Here is a 21,647-nt window from a genome sequence, read left to right as displayed (position 1 = left end):
CACTGTGACTATCCTACCTCTAATGATGAGATTACTGATTTCGATTCGTAATAGCACAAGTTGTACTATATTCCTACAAGGGCAAATTCACAACTTTATGATAATTTATCGGGTAATCGGATTATTAGTCAGATTGCGATTGATCACCGAAAAGACAATTTTTGCCATGAAAATCGCTAATACGGAATATTTGGCACTAGAGTTCTCGTTAGTATGATACTTATCGTTAGTATGATGGACTTTTCGGCTGCCAGATGTTCCGTTATAGAGATTTTAATGACTTTTGGGCGAGCGCTTGGTGACCAATAATCACCGAACCAATTTATCGATATAACGCTCTTTTAGATTTTACCGATTTGAGTTGGCAGCATGTACTCCCATTTATAATTTGACATTTGGCGTTCAACGTTTCTACGTTTGCTTCTTTCATCAACTAGGCCAGCCACGGAAACTTTTTCTATATGCTGTTCATATTCTTTATTCATTTTACTAGATGCGATCAGCAGCTGGTTAATCATCGAATTTCGAACGAGTATATCGCGTGAGTAATACAGATATGCAAATATATGCAGGTCAAATCATAAAGAATGCTAATAAAAAGAATTACAATTTTCAATTTTTATTCATGTACGTTTTTAAAAATCTAAATTATAGAATAAACCTGTGATTGAGAACTAACATTGCCAATATTATTTTGGCTACCCTAAACTTTTGATTCGAAAATACGCATACACATCACACACTTCCCAAAGGCCGAGTGACCACTGTCGTCTGTCAAATGAAGACTTTAGAAAGCATTTTTGATAGATGCATCGAACATCATCAAGGAGGGACTATATCCATATCTAGGAATCCATTCTCCTCTCTCCAGACTTCTACGGTGATTCTCCCATCCAAGTAGTGATGGAGTGCAGACTTTGCCTCTGCTCTGGTTCATCAGAAGATTTCGTGTCCATCCACGACGATCCTCATCCACAACGTTTGGTGCAACGCATTTGGACCTGCTGTCAGCTGCGGGTTATTTACACTTAAACCATTGCTATTGCTAATTCGTTAGTTCTCGTAATCTTCAATTCATTTTTCATCTGCAGGTTTGGAAAGATGACCGTCTGCCGGATATGATCTGCTTTTCGTGTGTCAACAATCTGGAGTTGCTCGATAGCTTTCGAAACGCTTGTCTTCAGAGTGACAAAACATCGAGGATGAGATCAAACGATTACTTGGATATCAAGGTAGAGGAAGTTTTGCTGGAAGATTTAATATGGAAAAAAGAGTCTGGAGCTGATTTTCCACCAAACACTTCCAATTGGCCAGACGATGGCGAGGTAAGTGAATGGATTTTGAGTACATTAGAACAATTCCAAGCAAAAAATTCATCTAATCGAAAATATAAATGCACCTGTAAAATGATATCGAATCGCACTATAAAAATGTGACATGTATCAAATTTTACAACGTTTGCTTTGTTTCGTAGACACATGGAGGAAACATTATTCCGGACGATAACGTGGTAGAAATAAATGATACTATTTGTATTCCAGCGGAAGAAGTACCATTACGAAATGATTTATATGAGATGACCCCTACACATTCTGAATTGGACCATAAAATGAATTTTCAAGACAAAATGTCTGCTCGTAAACACAATCTTATGACACATAAAACATCTGACACTCGAAAAAAGGTGCTTGTGTGTGACTTTTGTTCAAAGACATTTATCAAAAAACAAGGACTCTCTACACACATGAGTGTTCATACTGGGGTAAAACCGTACAAATGTGATATATGTTCAAGATCATTTGTACGCAGTTATGCCCTCTCGACGCACATGAAACATCATCTTGGGATAAGGGCACACAAGTGTGACATTTGCTTAAAATCATTTGTCCTAAAATCAGGCTTTAAGAAGCATATGCAAAGCCACTCTGGAGAAAAACCGTTCAAATGTGATATTTGTTTAAAATGTTTTTTGATAAAATCTCAACTTAGTACACACATGAGTATTCATATTGGCTTAAAGCCACACAAATGTGACATTTGTTTAAAATCATTTAATGTAAAACGTCATCTCACAACGCACATGTATGTTCATACTGAGATATATCCGCACAAATGTGATATTTGTTCAAAATCATACATCAGAAAATGGGAACTCAGTGAACATATGTCTACTCATACTGGGACAATGGCAAAATGTAGTGTTTGTTTAATTTCATTTACTAGAAAAGATAACCTTAGGCGACATATTAAAAGCCACTCTGGAGATAAACCTTTCACATGTGATATTTGTTCAAAATCATTCACTGTCAAATATAGCCTAACGAAACACAAGAAAATCCACTCTAGAGATAAAACTATTCAAATGTGATATTTGTTTAGAACTACTCGCGTTTAAATCCAACCTTATATATGATAAAACTTGTGTAACTTGGTGATTTAAAATAATATTGTGGTCGTAAATATAGAAAAACCAATGTCTCGTCCCTGCTTAAGTAGAACAAATTGCTTTTGTTACATTTGTGGGAGAGTAAATTTTAAGTCGCAGAGGCGTAATATTTCGGCTATGACTTCGAAAGCCTACAATCTTTATTTTGGTTGTTCTATTGGAGATCAGGACAAAAGTTGGGCTCTACACGTATAATCGCGTCTTTCCTAATGGTTCGACCGCAAGATGCCATCAATGCCGTTTGCTGTACCCACGGTGTGGAGAGAACCAACAAATCATACAACTGATTGCTATTTTTGCATGGTGTCTCCAAAAGTAACAGGTGCTTCTCGAAAGACAAAGTAATTTTACTTATCCGAATATACCATCTGCCATTCGTCCAGTACCTCACGGCGAAGGACTTCCGATTCCAAAACCACCGATTACGTCACCGTCTCCGGAATTTGAAAGCAACGATTGGTCGAGCCTCGATTTCAGAGCAGACGTAATTCAACACGAAGGAAATAAAACCGACTGAACGATTTAATAAGGGACTTAGGTCTGTCAAAATATAAGGCTGATCTGTTGGCATTGAGATTGAAAGAGTTCAACATGCTCTTGTGTGATAATGTTAAAGTGACAATCTATCATACTCACCATGAAGACTATTAGTACCTCACGGCGAAGGATTTCCGATTCCAAAACCACCAATTACGTCACCGTCTCCGGAATTTGAAAGCAACGATTGGTCTAGCCTCGATTTCAGAGAAGACGTAATTCAACACGAAGGAAATAAAACCGACTGAACGATTTAATAAGGGACTTAGGTCTGTCAAAATATAAGGCTGATCTGTTGGCATTGAGATTGAAAGAGTTCAACATGCTCTTGTGTGATAATGTTAAAGTGACAATCTATCATACTCACCATGAAGACTATTAGTACCTCACGGCGAAGGATTTCCGATTCCAAAACCACCAATTACGTCACCGTCTCCGGAATTTGAAAGCAACGATTGGTCTAGCCTCGATTTCAGAGAAGACGTAATTCAACACGAAGGAAATAAAACCGACTGAACGATTTAATAAGGGACTTAGGTCTGTCAAAATATAAGGCTGATCTGTTGGCATTGAGATTGAAAGAGTTCAACATGCTCTTGTGTGATAATGTTAAAGTGACAATCTATCATACTCACCATGAAGACTATTAGTACCTCACGGCGAAGGATTTCCGATTCCAAAACCACCAATTACGTCACCGTCTCCGGAATTTGAAAGCAACGATTGGTCTAGCCTCGATTTCAGAGAAGACGTAATTCAACACGAAGGAAATAAAACCGACTGAACGATTTAATAAGGGACTTAGGTCTGTCAAAATATAAGGCTGATCTGTTGGCATTGAGATTGAAAGAGTTCAACATGCTCTTGTGTGATAATGTTAAAGTGACAATCTATCATACTCACCATGATGACTATTAGTACCTCACGGCGAAGGATTTCCGATTCCAAAACCACCAATTACGTCACCGTCTCCGGAATTTGAAAGCAACGATTGGTCTAGCCTCGATTTCAGAGCAGACGTAATTCAACACGAAGGAAATAAAACCGACTGAACGATTTAATAAGGGACTTAGGTCTGTCAAAATATAAGGCTGATCTGTTGGCATTGAGATTGAAAGAGTTCAACATGCTCTTGTGTGATAATGTTAAAGTGACAATCTATCATACTCACCATGAAGACTATTAGTACCTCACGGCGAAGGATTTCCGATTCCAAAACCACCAATTACGTCACCGTCTCCGGAATTTGAAAGCAACGATTGGTCTAGCCTCGATTTCAGAGAAGACGTAATTCAACACGAAGGAAATAAAACCGACTGAACGATTTAATAAGGGACTTAGGTCTGTCAAAATATAAGGCTGATCTGTTGGCATTGAGATTGAAAGAGTTCAACATGCTCTTGTGTGATAATGTTAAAGTGACAATCTATCATACTCACCATGATGACTATTAGTACCTCACGGCGAAGGATTTCCGATTCCAAAACCACCAATTACGTCACCGTCTCCGGAATTTGAAAGCAACGATTGGTCTAGCCTCGATTTCAGAGAAGACGTAATTCAACACGAAGGAAATAAAACCGACTGAACGATTTAATAAGGGACTTAGGTCTGTCAAAATATAAGGCTGATCTGTTGGCATTGAGATTGAAAGAGTTCAACATGCTCTTGTGTGATAATGTTAAAGTGACAATCTATCATACTCACCATGATGACTATTAGTACCTCACGGCGAAGGATTTCCGATTCCAAAACCACCAATTACGTCACCGTCTCCGGAATTTGAAAGCAACGATTGGTCTAGCCTCGATTTCAGAGCAGACGTAATTCAACACGAAGGAAATAAAACCGACTGAACGATTTAATAAGGGACTTAGGTCTGTCAAAATATAAGGCTGATCTGTTGGCATTGAGATTGAAAGAGTTCAACATGCTCTTGTGTGATAATGTTAAAGTGACAATCTATCATACTCACCATGAAGACTATTAGTACCTCACGGCGAAGGATTTCCGATTCCAAAACCACCAATTACGTCACCGTCTCCGGAATTTGAAAGCAACGATTGGTCGAGCCTCGATTTCAGAGCAGACGTAATTCAACACGAAGGAAATAAAACCGACTGAACGATTTAATAAGGGACTTAGGTCTGTCAAAATATAAGGCTGATCTGTTGGCATTGAGATTGAAAGAGTTCAACATGCTCTTGTGTGATAATGTTAAAGTGACAATCTATCATACTCACCATGAAGACTATTAGTACCTCACGGCGAAGGATTTCCGATTCCAAAACCACCAATTACGTCACCGTCTCCGGAATTTGAAAGCAACGATTGGTCTAGCCTCGATTTCAGAGCAGACGTAATTCAACACGAAGGAAATAAAACCGACTGAACGATTTAATAAGGGACTTAGGTCTGTCAAAATATAAGGCTGATCTGTTGGCATTGAGATTGAAAGAGTTCAACATGCTCTTGTGTGATAATGTTAAAGTGACAATCTATCATACTCACCATGAAGACTATTAGTACCTCACGGCGAAGGATTTCCGATTCCAAAACCACCAATTACGTCACCGTCTCCGGAATTTGAAAGCAACGATTGGTCTAGCCTCGATTTCAGAGAAGACGTAATTCAACACGAAGGAAATAAAACCGACTGAACGATTTAATAAGGGACTTAGGTCTGTCAAAATATAAGGCTGATCTGTTGGCATTGAGATTGAAAGAGTTCAACATGCTCTTGTGTGATAATGTTAAAGTGACAATCTATCATACTCACCATGATGACTATTAGTACCTCACGGCGAAGGATTTCCGATTCCAAAACCACCAATTACGTCACCGTCTCCGGAATTTGAAAGCAACGATTGGTCTAGCCTCGATTTCAGAGCAGACGTAATTCAACACGAAGGAAATAAAACCGACTGAACGATTTAATAAGGGACTTAGGTCTGTCAAAATATAAGGCTGATCTGTTGGCATTGAGATTGAAAGAGTTCAACATGCTCTTGTGTGATAATGTTAAAGTGACAATCTATCATACTCACCATGAAGACTATTAGTACCTCACGGCGAAGGATTTCCGATTCCAAAACCACCAATTACGTCACCGTCTCCGGAATTTGAAAGCAACGATTGGTCTAGCCTCGATTTCAGAGCAGACGTAATTCAACACGAAGGAAATAAAACCGACTGAACGATTTAATAAGGGACTTAGGTCTGTCAAAATATAAGGCTGATCTGTTGGCATTGAGATTGAAAGAGTTCAACATGCTCTTGTGTGATAATGTTAAAGTGACAATCTATCATACTCGCCATGAAGACTATTAGTACCTCACGGCGAAGGGAAATTGTTTATAGATGCGTCAAAACTCAGTCTAAAAGCGGTCCTTCTACACAATACCAACGTACTGCTATCATTTCCAATTGCTCATGGTTTTAACCGCTTAGCTGCCCAAAGCGCCTTAAGGCGCAAACAGCCGTATCTATTATACGCTTAGCGCGTCGGCTGGGCGTCTAAGCGGTTAATGTGAAGGAAACGTATGAAAATATGGAGAATCTTTTAAAAAAAATCAACTATGAAAAATATCAGTGGCAGATTTGAAGATTGTTGGTATATTGCTCAGGTTACAGCAGGGCTACACAAAATATTCTTGTTTTTTTGTGTGAGTGGGATAGCCGTGCTAGAAATTTGCACTACAAACTAAAGATTGGCCAATCCGAAAATCACTAGAACCGGGAATTAATTAAAAATTTACCTTTTGTCAAATCCAGTCATATTACAATGCCACCAATTCATATTAAGCTTGGAACAGTTAAAAATTTCGTAAAGGCAATGCTCCTGTTTCATGCTAATGTATTTTTATTTTCTGTTTTGTATGTTTATACCTTTGTTCAATAAATGTGTTGATGATTTTATCTAAAATTCATGTTTCTATTTTGTGCTGATGTTTATTTCATTTCGTCATGTTATTGTTTCAATAAAAAAAAAAGCCAACACTGTTTTTTAATCATTTCCATCTCACTACTTTAAAAACCATTAATTTATTTTATTTATGCACTATGGTATCTTGAATACCCTTAATACAATATATTATACTTGAAACCTAATATTTTATTATTAACTAACCCGATATGGGGATATATATGTATATGCAATTCAGAACACTTAACATGAGTGTATCCGTGAGTCGTCCTACGTATGGTTCGGCAACTGTCAACACACCTTCCCTGTCTATAATATTATAAACTTTATCGCTGAATATCATGCCAGGAGTCTTCAGTTGGTTTTTTAAAGTAATTGATATATTTATTATATACAAGCCCCGGCCCGAAGGGTGTATGACGCCTCTGGGACAGTTTGACATGCAGTGCTCCTCATTAAGGGTACATATTAACAAATTAAAAAAATTTAATTTTAATTCACCTTTTCGAAATTTCAAACAATAAAGCTTATTAATGTTTTTTAACGATTTCATTCAAAAAAGACTACTTGGAATTCTTCAATTATTTTCGTATGTCCTTCCCTTCTTTCCACGAGCTGAAACGACAAATTGAAGGATCCTCTACAACGCCAAGACACTGTTATGAGTAGACACCGGATAGTCACAGTGCTTTTTCTAGGAATCGGGGCGGTTTAGTTCTATTTACAAAGCTAGAGTCCAAAAAAAAAACGTTCAGCGAACCTTTAACAATGCAATGAACAATACACAGCACCCTCTGGGTCCGTTTTTTTCAAGACGGCACCTTGGTTATCCGGCCCTTAGATATAATATATTGTATTCAACTTATGCAGATGTTCGCAATAGCAATATGGTAATTGAAAAAAGATTTTATTTTAATAATTAATAACTTTTATTTTATATCTATTTGTTATATAAAAAAAAATAATAATAAGTATTAAACTAGTAAAGAGCATGGAAATCATAGTGAAAGAACATAGAAAATATTAGCAATCGTTGCCAAAATCAATCGACGATGTATCAGAGACATTATCAAGAGACGAGTATTGTTGCCCATACGATGCATATTATAGACTTGCAGAATTCAATTGCAACTGTTGAACTGTTGCAACTAGCTGTCCCTGTGATGCATAAGATTGTCCAGTTGCGGTGCCTTTTTAGTCCCTGGCTGGCCAACATTTATAAATGCCTTTGATTTTCTTTCGACTTGTTATTATATAAGTCGCTGAATTACGAGACACTGAAAACTCGAAATAAACGAGACGTCTATGAATATAATTATTTGCATATAAATTTTATTGTACATAAATCATACTCAAATTCAAATAGTGGTGACATATAGTAGGTAAGGTGGTTTTTAGCCATTTTTTTAATGGAGGAACCGTTTCAATAATGAATCATCAGATAAATTGGCAAACTCTGATAGGAAACGATCGACCTGGAGTCACAAATATCCAAGTCTGACCAGCAGCATTACAGATAATATACTCGGAATAAGTTCCTTTCAATCGAGGTCAACTCACGGGATCGAACCCGGCAACCTCTCGATGCTAGGCAAAAGTCCAACCACCGAGCCATGCTGCTGGCTAACGATATTAGAAACGTATTCGCTGATTATTTCTTAGCGGAAACTGGATCAGTTAGTTGGCAAATGTCAGAAATTTAACATGTATGTAATTTATAAACAACTAATAAAAACCTTCGGAGCCACTTAATTATGCGGTCTACCTTAGCATGCGATCTAACCTTTGAATCGCAGTCGATTATTTTTTTTATTTGTATCGTAGCAACGACCTGCTTATTATAATTTTTGTTTTTTATAGGGCCAACCCTAACTTAACCTAACCTAACCTGACCCTTTAATAAATAGGTGTTGGCTGCTGAGCTATCTTTTTTTTTAGTTTTATTTCATCAGTATTTTCACAAAAAAAACCATATCTTAGCAGCCAACACCTATTTATTTAAGAATCAGGTTAGGTTCGGATAAGTTAGGGTTGGCCCTATTCATTTAAGATTAGGCTGTTAGGGTCGGTATTATTCAGTCTCACTGTCACACGCGAGAACTGATACAGTGAGACCGCATATTAAAGTAAAAACGTGAAGGTAGATCGCATACTAAATTAGATTTCTTAACGCATGCGCGCTTTATGTGTTCATGCGTTGTTGTTTATTTTGTACTTGGTTATGTACAGTGTGGTTTTTTTTATTAGAACAGTGATGTGCGGTTGTTCTTTTGTGATATTCATGAACAACTGTCTCGCTCTCCGACGAAAGGGTCTCTTAGACTGTATTCGTTGGGGGGGTGGTGGCCTCATGTTGAGGGCTTTAAGGGTCAAATTCCTTGATCTTTAAAGCGGGCTTAGTACTAAAGTAGATATGTGAAGGTATACTAAAGTGGCACCAAATCTTCTCACTTTACATAATCCTTTTTCATTTTTTGTTTAGCCCATAGTAACGACTTCTAACTACTCTATAATGTCACTATTGCAAAATTGTAATAAATAAATAAAAATAATAAATAATAACTACGCACTAGATTTTTTCTTCATCGTTCCTTCGCACACGGCTTTCCACGCATTTCTTGTCTGTATTTTATTCTTGTATGATTCACTAGTCTTGTCCCACAAGATGGGACGAGATTCCACCAACCAAACTAATATGTCCTAGTTGAAAATTGCGTCTGCCATTGTTTCTAGAATAGACGACAAATATGACGTACCTACGCCAGTTGGACCGGATTACTGCCGGCCCGGTTCAACTGGTCGGTTTTACTCCACTACAAATACTTACATGTACATATTTTGCCTTGAATGATTTAAAAATAAACGTTACATTCGAACAGTTTTTCCTTCAGAGTGGATTTTCATATGTTTCAAAAAGCTAAATTCGTAAGTGAATGATCTTAAACAAATATCACATTCGTGCGGTTTTACTCCGGAGTGGATTTTCATATGTTTGGAAAAGCTAGATTTGTAAATGAATGATTTTAAGCAAATATCACATTGGAACGGTTTTCCTCCAGAGTGGATTTTCATATGTTTCGAAAAGCTAAATTCGTAAGTGAACGATTGTAAGCAAGTATCACATTGGAACGGTTTTCCTCCAGAGTGGATTTTCATGTGTTTGTTAAAGCTAAATTCGTAAGTGAACGATTTTAAGCAAATATCACATTTGAACGGTTTTTTTCCAGAGTGGTATTGCATATGACTTCTAAAGTGTGGCTTTATCTCAGTGTGAACATTCATGTGCAAACTGAGTCCTTGTTTAGTGGTAAATTTATTCGTACAATTGTCACATTTATACGGCTTAATACGAGTTTGAGATGTTTTAGGTGTTACAAGAGTGTGTTCACGAGTAAGCAATTTGTCTTGAAAATTCATTTTATGGTCCAATTCGGAATATGTAGGGTCATCATCTCGCAATGGTACTTCTTCTGCTGGAATGCCAATAGTATATTTTATTTCTATCACTTTATCGTCCGAAATAATGTTTCCTCCACGTGTCTACAAAATAAACCAAATGTTGTAAAATTTAATACATGTAACATTTTTATATTGTGATTCGATGTCATTTTACGGGTGCATTTTCTATTTTCGATTTGATTCATGTTTTGCTTGGAATCGTTCTGATGCACTCAAATTCCATTCACTTACCTCGCCATCGTCTTGCCAATTCGAAATGTTTGGTGGAAAATCAGCTCCAGACTCTTTTTCCCATATTAAATCTTCCAGCAAAACTTCCTCTACCTTGATATCCAAGCACTCATCTGATCTGATCCTCGATGTTTTGTCACTCTGAAGACAAGCGTTCCGAAAGCTGTCGAGCAACTCTAGATTGTTGACACACGAAAGGCATATCATATCCGGCAGACGATCATCTTTCCTAACCTGCAGATGAAAAATGAATTGAAGATTACGAGAACTAAAGAATTAGCAATAGCAATGGTTTAAGTGTAACTAACCCGCAGCTGACAGCAGGTCCAAATGCGTTGAACCAAATGCTGTGGATGAGGATCGTCGTGGATGGAGACGAAAGCCTCTGGTCGAGCAGAGCAAAGTCGACAAAGTCTGCACTCCATCGCTACTTGGACGGGAAAAACACCATAGAAGTCTGGAGAGTGGAGAATGATGGATCCTTAGATATGGTAATGAGCAAATTGCTAGTGCTATTTTACTAATGACACTTTCTTCGGAAACCAGTTTACCGAAAGACGTATTTTTCGAATCTCTATTCGTCAAATAACACATTAACCTAATTTTCAATGTTAACTAGCAGTAATATGGTAATTGGACTATTCGTCACATTGGGGTGGTCACAAAGACATATTTAGTCATGAAAATCGCGAATACACAATATTTGGCACTCAAGTTCTCGTTACTATGATAGTTATCGTTAGTATGATGTACTTTTCGGCCGCCAGATGTTCCGTTATAGAGATTTTAGTGACTTTGTGACGAGTAATTTGTGACCAGTAATCACCGAACCCAGTAATATATTTAATAATATGCACTCTTATTATAGTATTTTTAATAATACGTAAAGTTATTATTTGACTTGATGTTAACTGATGGCATAGTAACATATAATTTTATTTAAATTCTTATTACACATTGCGCTCAAACTCGGCGTAGACTAGAGGTTGTGATTTCTCGACTTTTTTTGATTCTCGAGATTCGAGAATCTCCTTTTCTCGGAATATTTGAATCTCGAGATTTGAGAATCTTATTTTCTCGAAATATTTGAATCTCGAGAATTCGAGATTTTCTTTTTTGGTTTCTCGAGATTCTCGAAAATTCTCGAGAAAGTATAATTTTTTTTTTAATATAGTGAATTGATTTTTTTGACAACATACAAAAATCAAATACTTTAAAAGAAGGCATGAAAAGAAAATAAATATATACAAAAGTAATTTAAAATAGTAAAAATAACAATATGTAAAAAATAATTTTATAAAATTCCCAGTGTTACTACCCGGCTTTGCCCGTGTTATTGTGACCGGATAAATAATAAAAATACTGACAATCTATGCATATTAAAATACTGACTATAAATTGATTAATATCTAAGGAATAAATAAATAATAAATCAAAAATCTTTGTTTTATGTGTGTTAAGTGGGGTCATATTGTCAGTGAAAACACATTTTCACTAGCGTTTTAGTGATATCATAACCGAATACTTTCGCACTAGTGACTAGTACCTACATGCACATACATATGAATATGTAACTTAAAAATGGTGTGATTTCGTTGTAACATGTGTATATGTACTTATATCAAATATTGTATGCATAAATATTATTACTTGATGAAACAGTTGAAAATAAATTGCCATCCTCGTTACGATTCAACCTCGTTTCGGATGAAATCATGTAAAACATTTGAATTTTGTATAAATGATCCGCAAAGCTCCGTATTCACGTACAAACGCCTTCAGGGGTGAGCTTAAAATCAAATTCCAAGCTCGCAAATAGGCAGTTGTAAATCAATATATGTATGTAGGTATATGCACTCAAAAACAGTCTCGGGGCTAATTTGACCATTTTCAAATTTATGCGAATTTGTACTTGGCGGCTCAAGTTTAAAGGGTGCCGAATGTCGGCTCGACATCTTTATGACCTGGGATTCAAACGCACCGCTAAATGGATATACGCACAAACTAGCTGATACCAAGTTTTCTCCAGCATTCAAAACAATACATATGTACACACAATACGGGGGTCGTAAAATATAAAAATTCCTCGAAAATACGTAACCATCTTATTTTGAATTGTAATAAAATAGGGCTAAAAATTAAAAAATATAAATTCAAATGAAATTAATATAGTTCGGTATCCACTTAGCGGTTTGAATTTAAGCTCATGAGTTCTTAAATATTGTGGGTTCATATGTATTATTTTGAATGCGGAAGCATTTAATGCATTTAATCCGCCATATTCAGCAATAGGTTTTTTCAAAATCTCCATTAGTACACTATTTAATAAATTCGACCTCATTTCTTACCATTTAATGAAACTTACCATATATGATAGATGTGACGAAAATGTTTATTAGGTATTATTTTAACTCTTTCCTTTAGTTTTTGATATACCTAATCGCATTACGAAATAATGAAATTCTGTAAATACTACGGGATATTTTTTTTAAGTATTCAACACTGATTAAAAATATTTCGAAGTTTCACTCAATAATTTTATTGCACTGTATTGTATTGCAGAATTTCGAGAACTATTAAAGTGCATTTTTTTTAGTATTAACATTAAATTTGTACGAATGTTTTTAAAAGGTTCTCACAGTCTTTGTGCTATATCGCTCCAAGACAAAGGGCGCGGTCCGTATTTGATGTTTCAGAATATGCATAGGTATGTACTTCTTGGAAGGTTTTGTAGAATTGAACGACAAAATTGTTTACAATTTCTCATAATAGAAGAAATCTTTCTAAATGCGTTCGTTCGTGCCAGATGTTAGAATATATGTAATTGTTATGTGAATTACTCCCAAGGAATTAACCCCACGTACAATATTGCAAACATATGTCTATTCTTATAAGTTATATACTACTAGTATAACAGTTTAATCACAAGCTACTGTTATAATATGTGGGGTTAAAACATTATGTATCTAGTGGAAATTAAGAACTTTAAATCTGGAACGACCCATGCGTTCGCAATAAAGTACCATGTGGGGTTGACAATTATCACTACTTGAAAACATACAATAATGTTGATAATTATAAAGACGTGTGTTTCAAATAGACACAATTGTTAACAATAATGTAAGGGGGTTGAAACAATATATAATTGTCAACCCCACATGGTACTTTATTGCGAACGCATGTGTCGTTCCAGATTTAAAGTTCTTAATTTCCACTAGATACATATTGTTTTAACCCCACATATTATAACAGTAACTTGTGATTAAACTGTTATACTAGTAGCTTGTAAATGTAACTGGTAGTTTGTGTTATTATTCGGGACTTACATATATTCATGATTCATGAATCTCAAAACATGTCTACATAGATCTCATTTACATAAACTGCTTCTTTGGGAAATCTAATATATATATTTTCGAAAGAGACTTTGTATGTATGTAACTATCGTTGGTTCGTAGAATCGTGACATTAAATTTAATAAAACAAAAACAAATGAATATTCAAAATTTGAATAAAACAAAACTATTCAAATAAATTTACAGATTGGCCATTTTTAAGCGGTTTTTATTACAAATACCAAGCAAAGCCGGGTAAAACCACTATAAGGATAATATAAGGATATCAAAATTGTGTTTATAATTTCCATCATCTCCTTCTCGTGCCCGTGACGTGTAGAATGGCAAAAAAATGCTTGCGATTTTGCGGTACTATCTTTCTTCTAGTAATTCAAGAACCCGGTTCGATAAGAAATAAACTTTCTATGAGAGTCCGCGTTATCGATATTTTGTATAAAGATTCTAATATAAATTGATGTAGTGAAAGGAGTTATTGAAATTGTAAAAAAGTTCTCGTAATAGATGCGGATTTAACTGACGATTTCAGTCCCAATTCAAATAATCGGATCCAAAAGAGAATTTAATTGACGAGGAGCCGAGGAGCCATCGTCCCATGAGTCCACTGATGCAATAATGGAATTCAAAACCAAATTTTTCGATATTTTGTTTACAACAGCGTTTTTTAACAACCTAGAGCAGCGGTTCCCAACCCGTGGTACGTGTATCACTTGAATGAATCATAAATAGAAATATTTTATATAATTAATAAACATTATCTTAATTAATCATATACGATGTCAATATGTACATTCGATGATTGAAAATCCGGCAACCGATATCGTTTAATAAAAGACATAGAAATACATAATTGAATGCAGCTCCAGACTTAAGGGTATATCTCGCATCATTTGAACCGAATTTTAAAAAACGTTCCTTGAAACAAGCACAAGAATTTCATCAAATTTATTTTGTAGTGAGATTTAATTCAAAGAAAATATATTTTATGTACTTTGTAATTTTTTTATTTTTATTAAAACCATTTATCAGTAATATAAGTATGACGAAATAGTAGACAAATATATTAAACCTTGAGCATATTATAATGATGACTCCGCAAATCGCTTTTTTTACATAAATTTTCTTAACAAAACAGATCCATTGCGTCTATCCTGTCTTCACATTCCTTACCATGCAAATATAGTATATAATTTTGAAAGAGACTTTGTATATATGTATGTACTATGTATGTATGTTTGTTTGGTTCGTAGAGTCCGTGACGTTCAATTTAATAAAAAAACAAATGAATATTCAAATAAATTTAAATTAGATAAAACTATTCAAATACATTTAATAAAATGTTTACTATTAGATTAGCCATGTTTAAGCGGTTTATATTACAAATACCGAGCGAAGCCGGGTAAAACTACTAGCACTATATAATTACACTTACAATAACAAATATTATGAAATACAATCATTTTTATACGGTTCAAAATCGTTTGTCATTACGAGCTTTATTTACTCGTATTTTAATTCTAATATGTTTTGAAAATAGTTATAAAATAAATAATAATTGTTTTAATAACATATTTTATTTGTATTTTTTTACTATTATGATTACCCAAAAAATAAATGTTTCCGTAAAAATTTCCGGTTTTGCGAAGTGTTATATTGCAGAAAAAGTTTGGGAGCCCCTGCCGTATTAGGATTACTATAAAAGCTTCCTGGTCATGACATTGAAACTCAGTTCACTGTTAAGCTCGCTTTGTCTGTTAGCTACGCCGCTTATCGCTACGCCGTTTATCGCTACGCCGCTTATCTGTCACACGCGTGTTTGTTTCTCATATAAATTAAAAATGCCTTTGGAGTTCATTTCAAGTGAAAAAGGCAAGCAGAAATTGTCCTTCGATCACTACCTGTTCGTTAAGGACAAAACAATCCACCATAAAACTTATTGGAAATGCGACAAGTACAGTAGATTCAAGTGCCGCGCCAGAATTATAACTACGGACGATATAGTGTTTTCATACAAAGACGACCACAACCACGCTGGAGATGCTGCAAAGCTACAAGCAGCCAAAGTTATGGAGACCGTTAGAGATATGGCGGAGAACACCAGAGATCCACCCCATTTCCTGCTGTCTCAAGCTTTTTCTGGCGTGGGAAATGCAGTGGCAGCTCAATTGCCGTCCATATCAAATATGAAAAGGACAATTAGAAACGTGCGGACCAGAAAAGAGGTTTATTTATTTATATATTATTTTAGGTATCAAGCTAATTTAAAAATACATCTTAATTACTTAACTCTAAAATTTATAATTAACTTATATGTACTGTCCCTCACAGAGGTGTCTCTTCGCACCTCACAAGAATGCATCCATGGTCTTAGCAGACCTGATGCACTCGGGGAGGGCATTATATGTACATGAGCACACCTCTGTGAAAAACACCTCCAGCTGTCTTATTTTTTCTTACACTACTTACAACTAGTGTGTCCTTATTTCTAGTATAAAAACTATGTTTATCTCTATTCCTTATCATATAATCATCAAAATACTTAGGCAATAACTTATGATCTAACTTATAAACAAAAGACAATGTACAAATATTTAGACTAATTCTAATACTCATCCATCCTAATTCATCTAACATACTTCCAATACTCTTAAATCTACTCACATTCAAAATACCTACCATAGCTTTATTCTGTATTTTTTTCTAAATCTTTGCTTAATCTATATATATTTATTATATATACTGTATTTATTTATACTGTATTTTTTGCATTTTTTCTAAAGGTTGCTCCAACGAACCCGGCTACTAAAGAAGAAATTGTCTTGCCACATGAATATTGATTTCCGAATTGATATGTTGTTTTGAATTGTTGTTATTGTGGAATGAATTGTTTTTATGAATTGTTATGTAATGACTGCCACTTAAAATCAAGTTTTGCAAGTGATGTGTCACCGCTCATGGTTATTGTGTAGTGAAAAGACTGATTAGCTTTAATACTATTGCATAAATCGCCACCCCATGAGTTTTTTTTTATATTTTAAATATTTGTATACCAGACCATTGATTAAATACTGTGTTTTCGTTGATTTCCGAATTGATATGTTGTTTTGAATTGTTGTTATTGTGGAATGAATTGTTATGTAATGACTGCCACTTAAAATCAAGTTTTGCAAGTGATGTGTCACCGCTCATGGTTATTGTGTAGTGAAAAGACTGCCAATAAAACACCACCCCATGAGTTTTTTTTATATTTTAAATATTTGTATACCAGACCATTCATTAAATACTGTGTTTTCGTGTTTATTAATATTTATCATAATTATTGTGTATTAAAAAAATTTCAAAAGACTCTATTTCTTTCAATTTTAAAAATTTTACTGTGTACTTTTTATTCCCATTATTTAAATAATTAATATATAATAATACTTTTTCTTTATAATTTTCAACTTCAGCAAGTGGAGACTCTTGTCTTCTACAATCTAAGACGAATTTTCGCCGGAAGATAAAGAGTGATATATATTTTCTAGTTTATTTCCGTTCGATTTCTTGTTTGAAAATAGATTTGAAATGTTGTTCAGTAAAACTCAAAGATTGTTAATGATAACAATGCCAGCTGTTCTCTAGAGTAAGTATCAAATGAAACACAATGTTTCCACAAATCTTTGACTTTTTCTAGTGTTCGGGTAAAAAGTATATATCTATATAAAAAAATATTAACAGAGTACATATGTATAGTAAAAGTGTATTTACCTGTTGTAATATATTCTAATTAGTCACAATATGTTTCATCTATCCCATATATAATAATTATTTCATATGACAATGGATTTAAAATATGACTTATCGGAATTAGTCGATATGTAAAATGGTAAGTGTTCATCGTATGACATTTCTTCGCTGAATTCCGTTTCTTCTATCTACTTAATGAATATGATTTATAGAACCTAGGCTTTCAATGAATGTAACACAGTATTGCTTATCACTTAATAAAACGGCACTTGACTTGCAATTCGAGTCGGCATGACACTATCAACTATTAGTTTAATGTGAGTATCCAATAGTTTCGAAAAAATCAGCAGCATCGGCAGCAGCAGTCGCAGCATTTTTGAGATTTGTATGTAATAAAAGGCTCGTTTCCGGTTTATAAAACTTATTGATTATTTATTATTTATGTAATATTAATTGAAGGACTATATTTTTTCGATAAGAGTAGACATTTAATTAATAAGTCCAAAAAATAGTGTAAGTTCGAGTGTACAAGTTAATACAAGTTATAGATATAAAATTTCAGTTCGATACACGGTCTAGGATATATAATAATTCAAAGAAAAATAATGCTACTTCCGGCAGATTTTAAAATGAAAAAAAAATTATAGCGCAACGATTAAAATTTTATTACGCAGTAAAAAGTTTCAGTGTTTCAGTTTCAAAGATATTTAATGGTGTTTGAATTATCACTAAAATACACAGTCAAACACGCACATTTTTTAAAAACAATAAATACGTGCCAGTGATCGACTTCATCTATTAATAAAATATAAATTTTAAAATACAACTTAATATTTTATTTTGTTTTAAATAATCAATGCAAAAGAGCCATCTATCCGTCAACGTAAAAACACCTTCATTCGACCAATTTGTATTTAGGTAAACTGCAGTTAGGTATATATGACATTAGGTATGGTCGTCGTTCGGTATGTTGATATTCGACCAACTCGCTTAGGTATACTCGAATTAGGTGAATTGCATTAGGCGAACTTACAGTGAATCGTTTACATGGACACGATGAAAGCGTCAGCACTGTTGGAAGCTTCTTCTCGGGATCTTCCTGGACTGGTCTTATCGTTGACTCCACAGCAGGTTTTCGTCGAATACCTTTGACTTTTCATTTTTATTAAAACAAACCTAAAGCAACCCAGACAGTCCCGTATTTGAGTAGCCTATCCAATATTGAACATGTAAACTTTTTGACACTTTCTAAAATAACTATTTATTCAATTGCAGAAAGCGAATTATTTTAAAACAACACTTACTCATTCATTTACTCTCTGAATGGTCTTTAAATATTAATTTAAGTAATATCGGTGCCCGGGGGGTCGAGGGGGGGGGATTAAAATATCCAAATTAATCTGGCAGCCCTACCCCAGGAGGATCCCCAAATATTAATATGTATATATATATTTTAAAGATGATGTGCATTATTGGCGTCACTGTGTCGATTTTAGTTAATAAATTTTGCCAATTTATAACGAACAAAGAAATCAAAGGGAGATCCGAGGGGGGTGCCATGCCTCCCCCCTACCTTGGACGAATTTACGTTCATAAAGTGGAAAAATAGGGGAGATGGGTGGATGAAATAAGATAAATGTTTGAGATTTTCCCAATGCAGAGACGAATGGAAGAGGTCTTCGTCCAGCAGTGGATGGCGAATGGCTGTAAATTATGATAATACACACATGTGATTTAATTTTTCAGATTTAAATAGATTTTATTCATTAGACATATATCATAGATATAGAATAATAGGTTATTCTATATCTATGTTATAGATAGATTTTTTTGTAAATTTTAGTTTCTTCTATTTTAATTTAACATAATTACACGATTGTTTTTATTACGATCTGCTGCAGGATATATGTATATAGTTTTAGCACCATGAAGCCTAAAAAGGCACGATGTGACAGCAGTGATCTTATTACAAAATTTAGCGTCGCAGCAATTCAAGAGCCCTTGTTAGAAGCTTCTCATCAAGTGGCATATCTGTATGCTAAGGAAATACCCTAGGAATTGGTAAAACAATGTGTATAATAATAATTGCTAAATTTCTATTAGGCTCTGAAGCACAAAAGGCAATTCAGCACATTCCGTTATTGAACAATGTGTGCAATCGCGCAATCAAGATCTCAGTGTTAATATTTTACTGTAAGTAGTAAAAGATTTCAAAGTCAGTCCTCTAAAAGAGAGTATTCAACTAGACGAGTTGACTGATGTTGATGATTGCAGTCTGCTGTTGGTGTTAATTCAATACATAAAGTAAAAATAAGTTGAATGCATTGAATGAATACATAGAGTTAAAATAAATGGCAAAAATATTTGAATTTGAATTTAAAAAGTTAATTCACTTGTTTGTTTTCATTCGATTTCAGTCGAAGAAAAATGGTCGAACCTCACGCCAATTTGATCGCGAATTTTTAACGTTTCAATTCATTATCAATTAAAATCAATCAATATGTCGTTCGCAAATAAAGCCATAATTAATTAAATTGTGACAAAGTGATTTTTTATAATAATTTTCCTTCGCGTGTGAAAAACGAATTAATTTTTTATTGTTAGTGAATTTGAATTTCAATCAAATATCAGTGTTTGTTAAATTATGTGCAACGTTTTAAAGTGTATATTGAAGAAGATGATCGGCAAATGTTTTTAAGCTACTGCTATGGAGACTACTGCCATGAATCCAGCTGCTGAATATTAACCTTGTTTTATATTGCTGTGCAAATTCGTTTGTATCATGTTTGCTAATTTTGTATTACACACGTTTTATTAATTTTTATATACTTACAATTTAAATCGTAGCCATCTCACTCCAGTTTCGTTCAAAATATCGTGACACGTTTAGCCGTATAAAACCAATTCACTCTACCGTGCGTAAAAAGAGTGGAACTTTCAGAAATGAAAAAAAAACACGATTAATCAAAAGAAATACCAACTCTTTAAGTGAAAATCCAAATAATTCACATTTGTATGTGAACAAAATACACTATTACATTTCAGAAGCGCCGGTATAAAGACAATTAAAGGAAATATTTTGATTACTTTGAATAAATAATTACGAAAATATAAAAATAAAAAATATGTAAATAATTGAGAAACGTTTCTTGAAATTGTTGACAATTACTGAAAACATAGATGAATAAAATTATCCCATAAAAATACTATTAAACTTAATAAAAGTGTGAAAAACCATCTTAAAATCAGTCGAAAATCATTGAAAACACAAAAATATGTATTCATCAAAATTTTTTATTGGAGAATCTCTGGTACTACAAACCGTTTGAGAATAACTGGAATTAAATAAACGGACGGAAATCTGTGAAATCATTTGAATTTGTAAAGTTACATTATTTGGAAATTAACTTTAGGATAAAAACATATTAATAAAATAAAAGTTTCAGAGCTACTGACATTAACATATTGATTATTTCTCATAAAAGTTAACAATACTAGAAAATTTCACAATTCGATAAAAACCACGATATAACAGAATAAAAATGTAAAAGTATTTGAGAAACCTTCGTAAAAACATTTGACAGCCGTTGGAATGTAGCAAATTGCAAAAACATATATGAAATTCATCTTCATTTTTAAATAAAAGTTATAATTATGAAAACTTTGAGAATCACTTAATGAATAATAGAAAATAACGTAAAAGTCGAGAATTCGATGAAAAGTTTTATTTAATCGACGAAACGTGTGAAAAATATTTGACAGCCACCAAAATTGATTTTCAATTTAAGTCAATTTCGAATTAATTTCACGAATTAGTAGTATTATTTAAAAAAGAAAAATTATACGAAATGAAATATAACATTATTGGATTGAATTGAATTGAATTCATTTTTATGTTTAAAATATGTATGTATATGTTTTTGATTTTGGCCATTCTCTGATTTTTCAGCTCATTTAGATAATATTAATT

At 34.0% G+C, this 21,647-nt stretch overlaps 2 protein-coding genes and 1 long non-coding RNA gene across 5 annotated transcripts in view; 2 read left to right on the top strand and 1 right to left on the bottom strand.

Annotated features, from left to right (window-relative positions):
- Positions 1 to 21,647, bottom strand: part of LOC143913612 (uncharacterized) — a 374,023-nt gene that overhangs the window by 1,084 nt on the left and 351,292 nt on the right. The window lies entirely within an intron of this gene.
- On the top strand, positions 351 to 6,962 carry LOC143913608 (uncharacterized). 2 transcript variants are annotated; one of them, XM_077433498.1, is made up of 5 exons: positions 351 to 541; positions 655 to 1,017; positions 1,092 to 1,325; positions 1,475 to 3,364; positions 6,329 to 6,962. In XM_077433498.1, the coding sequence occupies exons 2-4, from the start codon at positions 904 to 906 to the stop codon at positions 2,366 to 2,368; spliced, it is 1,242 nt and encodes a 413-aa protein (XP_077289624.1). In that variant the 5' UTR covers positions 351 to 541; positions 655 to 903; the 3' UTR covers positions 2,369 to 3,364; positions 6,329 to 6,962. The 2 variants fall into 2 exon arrangements, with proteins under 2 accessions (XP_077289624.1, XP_077289625.1); XM_077433499.1 differs by having other exon boundaries at positions 1,475 to 5,396; positions 6,201 to 6,962.
- Positions 735 to 17,290, top strand: LOC143913614 (uncharacterized). Its single transcript, XR_013260754.1, has 3 exons — positions 735 to 880; positions 15,813 to 16,173; positions 16,732 to 17,290. It is a non-coding gene; the product is annotated as an uncharacterized LOC143913614 (long non-coding RNA).

The sequence above is a fragment of the Arctopsyche grandis genome, chromosome 6 (genome assembly GCF_051622035.1).
Source record: "Arctopsyche grandis isolate Sample6627 chromosome 6, ASM5162203v2, whole genome shotgun sequence".
Classification (NCBI taxonomy): Eukaryota; Metazoa; Arthropoda; class Insecta; order Trichoptera; family Hydropsychidae; genus Arctopsyche; species Arctopsyche grandis.
The sequence above is the reverse complement of the archived record's forward strand: the minus strand, read 5'-3'. Positions and strand labels throughout refer to the sequence as shown.

Excerpts from the sequence above, each read along its gene's own strand:
- LOC143913608 (XM_077433498.1), top strand. The coding sequence starts at position 904 with ATGGAGTGCAGACTTTGCCTCTGCTCTGGTTCATCAGAAGATTTCGTG. Across the intron at positions 1,018-1,091 it reads GGACCTGCTGTCAGCTGCGG|GTTTGGAAAGATGACCGTCT; the intron begins GTTATTTACACT and ends TTTCATCTGCAG. Across the intron at positions 1,326-1,474 it reads ATTGGCCAGACGATGGCGAG|ACACATGGAGGAAACATTAT; the intron begins GTAAGTGAATGG and ends TTTGTTTCGTAG.